The 12,125-nt window shown below is 39.0% G+C and overlaps 1 protein-coding gene across 6 annotated transcripts in view; it reads right to left on the reverse strand.

The window, feature by feature from the left end:
* Window positions 1-12,125, reverse strand: part of SETDB2 (SET domain bifurcated histone lysine methyltransferase 2) — a 28,255-nt gene that overhangs the window by 13,634 nt on the left and 2,496 nt on the right. For 4 of the 6 annotated variants that reach the window (XM_087949234.1, XM_087949231.1, XM_087949233.1 and 1 more), the window contains exons 3-9: window positions 11,062-11,127; window positions 9,679-9,760; window positions 7,381-7,932; window positions 6,489-6,605; window positions 4,076-4,245; window positions 3,755-3,950; window positions 2,481-2,574 (exon numbers count right to left, since the gene is read on the reverse strand). In XM_087949234.1, the coding sequence (XP_087805360.1) occupies window positions 2,481-2,574; window positions 3,755-3,950; window positions 4,076-4,245; window positions 6,489-6,605; window positions 7,381-7,932; window positions 9,679-9,760; window positions 11,062-11,127 (1,277 nt within the window). The remainder of the gene's footprint in view (window positions 1-2,480; window positions 2,575-3,754; window positions 3,951-4,075; window positions 4,246-6,488; window positions 6,606-7,380; window positions 7,933-9,678; window positions 9,761-11,061; window positions 11,128-12,125) is intronic. The other 2 variants (XM_087949232.1, XM_087949230.1) reach the window with 2 other exon arrangements.

Below are 12,125 nucleotides of genomic sequence, written 5' to 3' on the forward strand. Positions count from 1 at the left end.
GGCGTGAATGTAGCTTCGGGAGGCCGTCTGGTTGATGGGCCGGGAACCTGGTGTCCCTGGGATGGGCTGCGCCTGGAGACGGAAAAACAATCTGGAGGAGGGGGGGTGTCTGGAGGTAGAAGGAGCAGAGGGTGCTGGAAGTACCGGTTGTGCCTCTCTGGACCGCCTGTCAAATTCCCTCTCGAGAGCCCTGTGACGTCGTAGGGCGTCTCTCTGAGAAGCCTTAGAAGTCTCTTTAGGTGTTTCCTTAGGAGTTTCCTTAGGAGTTTCCTTAGCCTGTTTGCGCAGGTGGTAGGATTTGGATTTGGCCTTCAAAGAAGGGCCTTTGATGGGAATGTCATCTGCCATTGTACAAGAAAGGACAGTAATACAGTTAAAGGCGGTTGGCTCGCCAAGGGTTCGACCTACAACAAAGGTCGGGTGTCCTTTCAGCTGGCCCACACCCCCTTTTGGAATTTAGATGTATAAATTCTGTAATATAGATGTTGAAATAATTCTTAATACTTATCTGCACAAGCAGGATAACAATCCAATGAGACTTGGAATGCTAAGGTACAATATCAATAAGAAAAAAATTACAGGAATAAACTCACTCAGGTCTATCTATATGTGAGTATAAATATAAACCTATATATGAGGAAATATCTAGACCTGCATACAGGCAGATATTCCAATGTCTATTAGAATTAGAACTATTGTTAATATTCTTGTTCTAATATTATTATAATTATTATTATTGTAATTATTAATATTATTATTATTACTCTATTAATGAAAGATTGCCAATTATCCGAATTAAACGCCTGAGGCTGGAAGAGAGGCCTCTGGCAGCTGGAGCTCCCAGGCAACAACCGGGAGGGATAGGCTGCAATCACTTGCCCTGAGCGTGCTGCGGGAAGCCAACAATTACTAAATTGTACCAATTACCAAAGGTCCTACAGGCTGAGAGGCCTGTGCTAGGGCCGGTTACTTCGCAGCGCTATGAGGCCTCAATCTTTTTATTTTATTTTTTTAAAGATGGCGCCCGCCACGTGGGGGCGCCCTAGAGGCGATCGCCCACGTTGCTAAAGTCCCGGGCTGCTCAGGGCAATGAAGTTTTTACTTCTCCGGCCTTAAAAGAGGCCGAGGAAGCCAAGCAGTAAGTTTTCGCCCCTTCTTAGGGCGAGCGGCGTTTGCGGTGGGGGGGAATACCAGCAGCACTTATCAGTGCGATCAGTAAAGCTGCTGCAAGCGCAGCGAGAGAAACGGCAGGCAAGAGATCAAATTGGGGGGAAGGGAAATTAGCGCCGAAGCGCGAAAGTCGCCCGTTCTACAACCCCCCTGGGGGCGAAAGAAACGCGCTCCCCTTAAATCCCCAGTCCTGCGCCAGAAGGCTAAGGAAAATAACTTGTTTTTTTTCTATAAATAGATTCAAACCTGAGAGCAGTCTTGGATCGGCCAAGGAGTGAGAAATGCACAGCCTAACTTGACGACGGCTGAGCGCAAACTGGGGAACGCAAGAGAGCCACGTGATGGAGGGCGGAGCGTTCCTCAGTGATTGAGCTCAGCCATCAACGACGTAGACTGAAGCACCTCCCACTCTCTGGATGATCCGAACGGCTCTCAGGAGAATGTTGGAGCACATTCATTAAGGTCAAAACAGTTCGATTTAATCTCAAGACAGATATTTCCAAGCTCAGAATAATTGACACTTACTACACAATACAGGTACCTCTCGACTTGTAACCATTAGTTCAGTGACCTATCCAAGTTACAATAGCACCGGGAAAAGTCACAACTGTTTCTTACATTCATGACTGTTGCAGCAACCGCATGGTTGGGTACTTGGCAACCATGCACGTGTATATTATGGTTGCAACCTCCTGGGTTCACATGACTTGCCATTTGTGACCTTCCTGGCTGGCTTTTGACAAATAAAATCAATGGGGAGAGTTGAATTCACTTAACAACCATGAGATTCACTTCAAAACCGCAGTGATTTGCTTAACAACTGTGGCAGAAAAGGTCATGACTGATTTAACAACTGTCTTGATTAGCAACAGACAATTCTAGTCCCAATTATGGTAATAAATTAAGGATTATCTGTAATCTCTTTAAATTAAGGATTATCTGTAATCTCTTTAAATTAAGGATTATCTGTAATCTCATATTCATATACATTACATACACACACACACATACATTCATTCTTTTGGAGGAAAGAGAAGAAAGGAACAGTGCAGGATAGTTCATCAACCCCAGTAACTTTAAGATACATAGACTAAAACTCCCAAAATTCCCCAGCCAACATGCTGAAGTCTGGATATCTTAAAGTTGTTGAGGTTGAAAAATATTGTGGTACTGTATTATTTACTCACTGAGCAAAGTAAGACCTTTCCTAATTACTTGGCTACCAAATGCAGAAACAGAACAGATTTGAAATAGCTGAAGTATAGATTAAAATAAAGTGAAAAGCCAAAAAACAAATGCAGAATATTTACTAGTTCTCGCCGGTGTTTTTGAAGAAGGGATGTTTTAGTTTTAGGTCTTGCAATAGCTTGTACATTCTTGTATGAAGTGTAGTTCTGAACCCTGCTAACAGAAACATGGTTTTATATAGCATACGTTAAAGTAGAATTCTTTTAACTGTTTTTAAATTATTGCTTGTAATAATTGTCCTAGTAATTGTCCAATGTTTACAGCAAATTCCTTGTCATCTTGTGGAAATTTTGTATTGGCCTACAAAGATTACAATTTTACCTAAACTTTTTTTTATGTAAACAGACTCACACATCCATTTGGGAGTTTCATCCACTTGGAAGATTTAGCGTATTCTACTGAAATAAAAGAGCTTGTATAATATTATTGTCAATGTTGAAAGCCCAGCTTCTACTTAATTTGAGAAGAGATTTAAAGCATTAAAGAATAATTTATGTACTAAGAAGATTTTGAAACTGCTGTAATCACCACATTGTAATATTATGATTTGCATTTTTTATGTCATAAGGCTCTTTTTCACAACTGGGCCTGCTCTACTTTAGAGTGATGCAACATTTATGATTTTCAGCAAATATTTGCTGCCACCACTTTCTTTTTAGCTTCAACTATGGTTATAAAATAAACACAAAAATGCTTTCCCTTTAGTGACCTGGAATCCCTTCCACCACAACTTCAACATATGGACATTTAAAACATACATTTAATGCTCTTAGGAATACATGGCAATGAAGAAAATATAGAGGATTATTGAATTTAGAGATGAGGATTAAACATCAGGAGAGGTAAAATGAACGAAGGAATAATTTAGGTACACTCAGCCACAGTGGGGATTAAGCCTAAAAAGATCAGCCATTTGCCTCAAGCACATGTAAAATAATATCAACTTCCTAACACTACTCTTATTTAATATTCTGAACACATAATTTTGAGTTGGATTATATCTTCTCAGGGTCTGGTAGGTGGGCTTAATTTCCTTTCTCTTTCTTTACTACCACCAAAGAACCAGACTCTCCAACAAACTCCTTCCTCATTACTTCATCTCAAGAGGAGCCATGCTTACTCAGAGCAACTGTGTATATAATTTTGATCTAATCTGATGGATTTTTAAATGCTTGTATTGTTAGAGGTACACATTACATGTTTACGGTGTTAATGTGTCACTTCTAGATGGACCATAAAAGTGGCTCTATCCAGATTCAAACAGTGAAGGGATGCTAAACATGTAATTATTGTTAATTATTTAAATTATTTAAACATGTAATTGTTGTTAACTTACCGATTTGGTTGACCTTCAGCATTCAGATGTAAAGATTGTCTTCCAGTGTTCTGAGTAAGTTCATTCTCTGAATCAGAACAGACTGCACCCAGTTTTCTCTTTCTTGAAAACAAACTCTGGTTGGTTTTCTTGGTAACTTCTTCAATTTCACCACTATCTTCACCCTGGTAATGTTCATCTCTGGACATCAATTTCCCTAGAATAAAACACTGTATTTATGAAATGTATATCCCAAGTATGGCAGTAAAAAAAGATAAAACATTTAAGGAAGACAAAAAGTATGTCTCAGATATGCCTAAAGCGTATCTCCTCTTGCCCTACCTGCATATGTACAAACAAATGTTCCTTTGTCAATGTCATCAAGGCAACGAACTCCCCAGCCTTTCTTTTCAGTGCTGAAGACTTGTAAGCGAACTTGAAGGCCGTGCTGTACCAATCTGTTCTGGCACATGTTCTTGTCACAGCTGCAGAGCAAGCTGCATTCATAAACTCTGATACACAAAGCAAAGAATAAGATAAAGGAGGATTATGGGGGGAAAAGCATCAAAGTGCATATGAGCACAGACAGATAAACACACACATTCACTCCTTTGGGTCTTCCAATAAGGATGCCCCTTGCTTGGACAGAGAAAGATGAAGAAAAATAGGCAGTGAGCATATAAACTCAAGGCAAGACAACTCAGCAACTACACTATCGTAAAACAGCAGGGTTCTTAAGAAATTAACAAGTGCATGAACAGTACAAGATTTGGCCCAATTGACTAGGCAGATGGATATCAACGAATGGTCTAGCAACATATCAGAATTCTTGAAAGTGTACAATGATGGATAATGTTCTTAAAATGTATACTTTATATATTTGCTAACAATTGGCATTCCTGGATGAATGGGTTTATTTATTGTGTCTTTTGAGTGAACAACTATTGCAATTCCTTAGCAGAGAATGCATTTATTGATGCTTAGATTCAATAGAGGCACAATGTAGTCGCCATGGGCGAATAGGCGGCAAGATAAATTTAATAAATAAATAGTGCAGGTAGTTCTTGATTTATGACCACAATTAGGGGTTTCTGTTTGTTGGGTGCTCCATCGCTGGAGGTTTTCAAGAAAAGACCAGACAACCATTTGTCCGGGATGCAATGAAGATTCCTGCAATGAATCCTGCAGAGGGTTGTACTAGAACAGGGGTCTCCAACCTTGGCAACTTTAAGACCTGTGGTCTTTCTTTGCTGGCTGAGGAATTCTGGAAGTTGAAGTCCACAAGTCTTATAGTTGCCAAGGTTGGAGACCCCCGTACTAGAAGACCACCAAGGTCCCCCTCAAGTCCTATGATTCTGTAAGTCAATGCAGTCATAAAGCAAGTCATGACATGACTAGACCTGATTTTACAACTATTTTTACCACAGATATTAAAGGAATCATTACGGTCATTTGGCAAATCTGGCTTCCCCAAATGGCTTTGCTTATTGGAAGCAGGTTGGAAAAGTTGAAAATTACTATCACATGACTACACTATTACTTGTAAATGCAAGCTAGGTGCCAAGCAACTGGATTATGATCACATGACTGTGGGGATGCTGTGACAGCTGTAACTTTTGAGAGTAGATCATAAAGCACTTTTCCCAAGGCTGTTGTAACTTCAAACCATTGTTAAATGAACGGTAAGTCAAGGATACCAGGCATGCTCAAAACAAACACTGACCAAAACATCTTTACTTTTATTTTAGAACGCTCCTCATGTAAGTAATAAAGGACAGGTTTACATATGCCAATAAGTCAATCTGGGACAATTAAAATGCTCTAAAAGCCACCTATAGCTTTCAGGTCTAAGCCTGGGTTGCAAACTCATTAAGCTATAACCATCTGAGAGAACCAAGACATCCAAGCTCAAACCTGGATTCATGAAGCAGTTCTTCAACGCAGTTTGCATTTCCTCCCCCTTGAGTTCCTTGGTGAAATCAGAAATGAGAAACAAACTTTCCAATAATTATCAACTGTTATTTAAAAGGGAGAGTCAGTCTGGTATAATGATGAAGCACCAAGCTAGAAGCCAGGAGACTATGAATTCCAGTCCCACCTTAGATATGAAGCCAGCTGGGTGATGTTGGTCAGTCCCACTCTCTCAGCCCTAGCAGGAAGCAGAGAAACCACAAACCACTTCTTCAACCCTGACTCAAAGGCACCAGAATAGTAGCAGTAGTACTGATAGTGATAGTAATAGTATCTGCAGATGTATGGAAAAACTCCACCCGAAATTTGCTACTCAATACTGCCTATATAAACACAGTACAGTCAAGTGGAGCACCATTTGAACATCATCAGCATTGACAAACTCACTATTAGTCAATTGTAAATTGCAATTCCAATTTACTTGGAACAGTTTATAGCAAGGGTCTTCAAACTTGGCAAATTTAAGACTTGTGGACTTCAACTCCCAGAATTCCTGAGCTAATGTGACTGGAGGAGGAATTCTGGGAGTTGAAGTCTTAGAGCTGTCAAGTTTGAAGACCCCTGGTTTATAGCCTTATACTTTTAACATCATTAAACAGTAACAGGCACCTATCTTGGGCCCTTGGGAAGGCCTCATGGGTGGATAAAAATCCCAAACCTACTCTAAGTATCTGGCTGACTATGCGACCAACCATATAATAATATAAAACAGCAATGCAACAGAGTTTATATGAGTGAAACAAGTGAGTGAATTAGATACAACATATCACACAGTATTCCTTACCCACTGGAAATAGGTTCCTCCAGCCTTTTATAAGTATAACCGTGAGATGATCCATTTTTTGGAGACATAGTTTTCAAGAAGGCTCTTTTAGTAAGAAGCAGGCACCTGCATTTTGTCCTAGAAAGCACACAGTAGATCTAGTGGAAATAAGGATATGAAATAAAGCAACATAGCCCATTTATTCCCTGGATTCTGATGCGATAGCATTTTCAGAGAAAGCAAATATACAGTATTACTTAAGTGCTTTCCTTGATATATTTCATTTGGAATTTTGATTGACTTCTCCATCGATGGCATTTATGTAATTTTGCAGAAGAGCGGTAGGGTGGCCTAGAGGTGGAGCTCTTGCCTCATAATCAAGAGGCTGAGAGTTCGATCCTCGGTAGAGGCAGTTATCTCTCCTGACACACTGAGAATGTATTTGCTGGATATAACTCCATATTCGCAACAGGAAGGGCGTCCGGCTGGTAAAACATTCAGCTCCGTTCAGTTGCCTAGACCCCACCCCACAAGGGATTATGGTGTCATTAAAAGAGGATGATGTAATTTCACAGAATCATTGTAATCTTCTTACCATTTCACATGCAAGTAAAGAGCAATAACACAGGATAGTTCACATATTCCAGGGAAGATATTTCCTTAAGTTTAAAAATTAAGGCTTTCAATAAATAAATTCCTTTACTATGCAAGCTGACCTTTCCCCTTTAAATAGGGCCTTTCAAGGTTCTGCATATTTTGTAAACAAAAATAACCAAGTCCCTGTATTTGATCTCAAATCTTGTAGGAATTATTTAAAGAAACATACTTTGGCAAATCACCCCATTATCTCATCACTACACACATACTTAAACACTTTATTCAAAATGCTGTTTAAAAATGGACAATTATTCACCTGTCAATGCAGCCATCGGTACAGCCGCAGGAGTCAAGAAAACTGCTGGAAAAGTTGTTCAAGAAGTATCCACGGGGCCAAGAAGTCTTCTGGTATTTAAAGCAAGGCAGCCAATCGTGGTTGATATCATTACAGAAGGACACTGGTACAGTCTCTGCCCCTTGGCTGATATCTGGATCAGTGATAAACGCCTGGGGACTAGAACTGCTTCTGAATAACTGCACATAGGTATTGAAGGAAAAGTGATCTAAAAATAAAAAGCTGCATCCTGTTTGAAATAAGTAATTCTGCACATCTTTAAAATTCCTCAGGCTCTTTCCGCACGGAGCTTTGTATATCACATCGTATGATTTTGAGCCAGAATCTGCTCTGGCATGCCATCTCTGGAAGTGACACAGCAGCGGCAACTTCAAAGGATTTTCCCCTTTGTAGGAATCCCATGGCCTTTTGGAAAGACATTTCTTAGAACAGACATGATCCTGGTAGAACTTGGAAGGTGTCTCTGCAGATTCTCCTTCAATCCTTAAATCCATTCCCTCATTATTTTCCAGTCTGCCATGTATAGCCGTACATGTAAAAATAAAAATAAAAAAGTGTCAAGTAATCAGTGAGATGTTAGGATTTGCTCAAACACAATATTGTTCAGCGAACCTGATAATTCAATCTCTTTATTTAAAAAAATAAATCCTACCATCACAGCAAAGGGGGATGTGTGTGACAACTGCCTAGACTGGTATATAATCTCAACACAAAAAGATTCTGTTGGGAATCAACAGGAAAAAAAAGTTCTTCTATTAATTGAACCCTTTAAGACAGGGGTGTCAAACTCACATAATGGCGGCATCACGTGATGTATCAGGACTTTTTCTCCCTTCGCTAAACTGGGCATAAGTGTGGCCAGCACGTGATGCATCCGGCCCATGGGCCGGAAGTTTGGGGGGGGGGGGGGACAACCCTGCCTTAAGAGATTCTATGCTGGATTCAGCTTAGGTAGACTAAAATCTAGACAGAGGTGCTGGGTATTTATTATTCAGATAGCTTTCACCATCAGTTATTTGCATTAAGCAAGCAGCACAATGATCTTAATCCATAATATTTATAAATTGAACTTCTACAATTATTTTGTTAATCTATATAGTAGCAGCCTTTCATATTAAGTTCCACTAAGTTCTAAATAAACACCACAATATGCTAAAAAGAACCCCTCACCTGAATTCCATCAGTGAACTACATTTCCTAAGAAGGATACAAATATGTTTATAGGGATTCTCATCACATTATCATCGATAGTAAATTTTAAAAACATATAAAATTGCAGTATTACTGGTATTATTAATAGTATTGGCAAATTAATGAGGAAAAGCTAACCTGGGTTGAACAACTACCTGCCCAAGTAGGAGAATAGCCTATTTACTCATAGATCTAAGGACTATGCCCCTACATATCATCCAAATAATGGGAGAGATAACTACTGTGAAACAACTTATTCTGGAAGTTAAGCTTGTGCAATCCCTTATTATTCAATCCTGGACTGCAGGAAATGCTGTGTTCAAATGCTCAATAGGAGACCAGGAATTCTGCCTACCTCCCCATTTTTCTTTTGGGCTCTTTTTCCTGGGTTGGGGAAGGAGGATGTGCCTCACATAGACTACTGTGCACCATTAGTGACACCCATACATAGCCATTGGCTGAAAAACGCCAGAGATATCTCAAAGGTGCTGTTTTAAAAGACAAGTGGACTGTTTTTTCCTTGAGGGAAAAGAAGATTTTTCGCTTCTCATCCAAGAAACTTCATCAGTTCTGGCAGGATGACTGAGAATCTCCACAGACAATGAAATAGAGAACTGATAACAACTATGTTGACATATGCTGATTGAGCAACATAGACTTGCTCATAAAGATTCAAGGCAAATTCCTTTACCAATGATCATAAAGCGTTCAGCAATGTTTAGCTCTGCAGCCTTAGTATCCAAAAGAAATATGTATTTGCCATTCAAAAGGCATTTTAAATTCTAGGGGAGAAAAGACAGGGCAGAAGAACAGGCAGTAAGATGAACTAGAGAAGTGCAGGAGAGGAAGGCAGAAACTGAAAACAATCTTAAAGAGAGAAGATAAACTAAGATCCAAAATAGTCAAAAAGTGAAATAATAGGAAAGGCTGAAATTCATATTCAGAGCAGTCATTTTGTCTGATAAGATCTAATCTGTTTAGTGTACCTTACTTTCCAAATGAAATTTCAACTTCTAAGATATAAAAGCAGCAAAAAGACAATTTATATATTTATAGAGTTTTGCTTACAGAGAACAATCATCGCCAGCATCTTCTGTAATTTTCCCTGGAGTAGACAGATGTAAATCCAGATTGCATATAGGCTTATTTTCTTCAGTAGGAAAAAGTACATAAAAACTTTAAGCATACATTTAAAATTACAATTCAGATTTATCACAATTAAGCAAGTAAGAAACTATTAATCACATCATTAAAATTAATATTAATGCAAATACAGAAACATTAAACAGGCAAAAAGTATTTTAAATGTTAATTTATTATTATAATATAACCTCTGCCCATCCATACTTTGTAAGATTTTTGTATTCGATATGCTGACAGCATTAATGTTTAAAATGAACTATACATGAACTACCCTCATGCTTCCATGCCACAAAATATAGAGGAATTCACTTTTTCTTCCTCATCTCAGAGTTCATGAAATATACAGCCCACCTCCAGTGCACATAAATTAACCTGTCGCTATCAGGCTTACAAAAAGCTGGAGGATGCATGCAGAATGAAACTGTTATTGTAAAAACTTGGGGATTAGAAAGCAAACCTCAATGTCCCCACTCCAACTCCATAAAAACATTTGCACAGGATGGAGTCTGGTGGTTTTACCTATCTGAAGGGCAGAGTTTGCGCTGAATTTCTTTTCAGTACTTTTAGACGTCAAGCTTAGGGACAAAATAGATGCAACACATTCCTCTTATATTTGATGCACCAGTAGGAGCACTCTTTGTCCTGTTTAAGTGATGAACAATGAATAAAGACAGCTTTTAGTAAAACAACAATAAGTGTTAAAAGAGGTAAACCAGCAAGAATTTGACTCCATAATATTCTGCTAACAGAGGTCTATTAGTAAATCCACAGACATGTATCATTGGAAAAGCAACTGCTTCACATGTAAAAGTCATCTCCACTAAAAAGGTCAGACAGTATGCTAGGTAAATTCTTCTATCCAAAATCAGGAAGAGCTTGATTACAATGAACTAGACAACATATAATTCTGACCCAATGCAGGGGAACAATATGCCTTACTACTAGAGATGGTGAATATAAATTGACTGGCTTCAGCTTTCCCAAAATGCTTGCTACAAAGCTTTTGATCTGTCCCAATAAAATTTGAATTTGGGTCCCTCATAAGATATGACTATATCAGGTTTATGTTTTGTGAAAAATTAAAACCACAAGTACCCAAGTATTGAATCTGCTGGAATGGAAAATCCAATATGGAGAGTAGACAATAGGAATCAGGCTCAATTTCCCTATAGAAAAATCAGCCAAGAGCCAATATGTGAGGAAAAGTAATTCCTCAGGCTTTTTCTTCTGGCTAGGTAAGAGGCTAGTGCCTGTAGAAAGGAATACATGTCATCATCTGTTATAGAAAAGCAATGAGACTTTTCATACCATGCACCAGAGGTAAGAGGTCAGCCATTCCCAGCTGATTCACAAGTGCCAAAGCTTGATCGCATTCTGTTCAAAATAAAAACAGAAATCTGCACTGAAATATAGCATTTTAAAATGATGTAGATGTTAATAAACAGTAAAATCGTTCTTTCGATTGATATCTCTTAGCTGAAGTCCTCCATACATTTTGAGACCTAAATGTGATTCCCAACCACCTATAGCATGTTACATATTAGCATCAAATACAGGAACATATTTTGGAACAGAGAAGCTCCATATCTGCAGATAGATTTTTTTCTCCTACTTATTTTAACAGAACTGCAAGGAGCCACCAAGGCCAACAAATTTGCTGATTGCAGAATCTAAATTAAAACATTCCTATTCAAGACCAAGAGAGCCAGTTTGGTGTAGCTGTTAAGGCCCAAGAATTACTTTTCCTCACATAGGCAGGGTAAGTTTGGGCCAGTCACTATTTCTCCACCCTATGTAGCTAGCAATGGCAAGCCATTTCCAAAAAAAAAAAAGTTGCCAAGAAAACTGCAATGACTTTTCAGAAGTCAACTCTGACAGTAAGGGACACAAATAAATATAAAGATCAACTAGAATAAATATCCTGAATAAAGGGAGGCATGGTAATTTTTTATCTAACTGGTTCCACACTTAAGCTGATATCTGTCCTCAAAGAGCTGGAAATCAGAAAAGCTATTACTGTCTGTATTTTTTTTTAAAAAAAAACCTGTCCACTTAGGTAGCAACACTGATTGACAATCAATTTCACATGCTGTTGTGCAAATGGAATAGACAACAGGTGGAAAGCATAGGCAGTTAGCAAGACATCCCCAATAAAGGAGTGGTTCTGCAGGTGGTGACCACAGACCACTTCTCATTTCCTATGCTTTCTGGCTGATGGTTTGGCCACTTTTGAATGCTGGCGGTGCTTTCACTCTAGTGGTAGCATGAGACGGAGTCTACAACCCACACAAGTAGCTCAGGTAGTGCAGCTCCTCCAGGATGGCACATCAATGCAAGCTGTGGCAAGGAGGTTTGCTGTGTCTGTCAGCGTA

This window comes from Notechis scutatus, chromosome 1 (assembly GCF_049901735.1).
Source record: "Notechis scutatus isolate UNSWTSFEM ecotype Mainland chromosome 1, rNotScu1.2, whole genome shotgun sequence".
Taxonomy (NCBI): Eukaryota; Metazoa; Chordata; class Lepidosauria; order Squamata; family Elapidae; genus Notechis; species Notechis scutatus.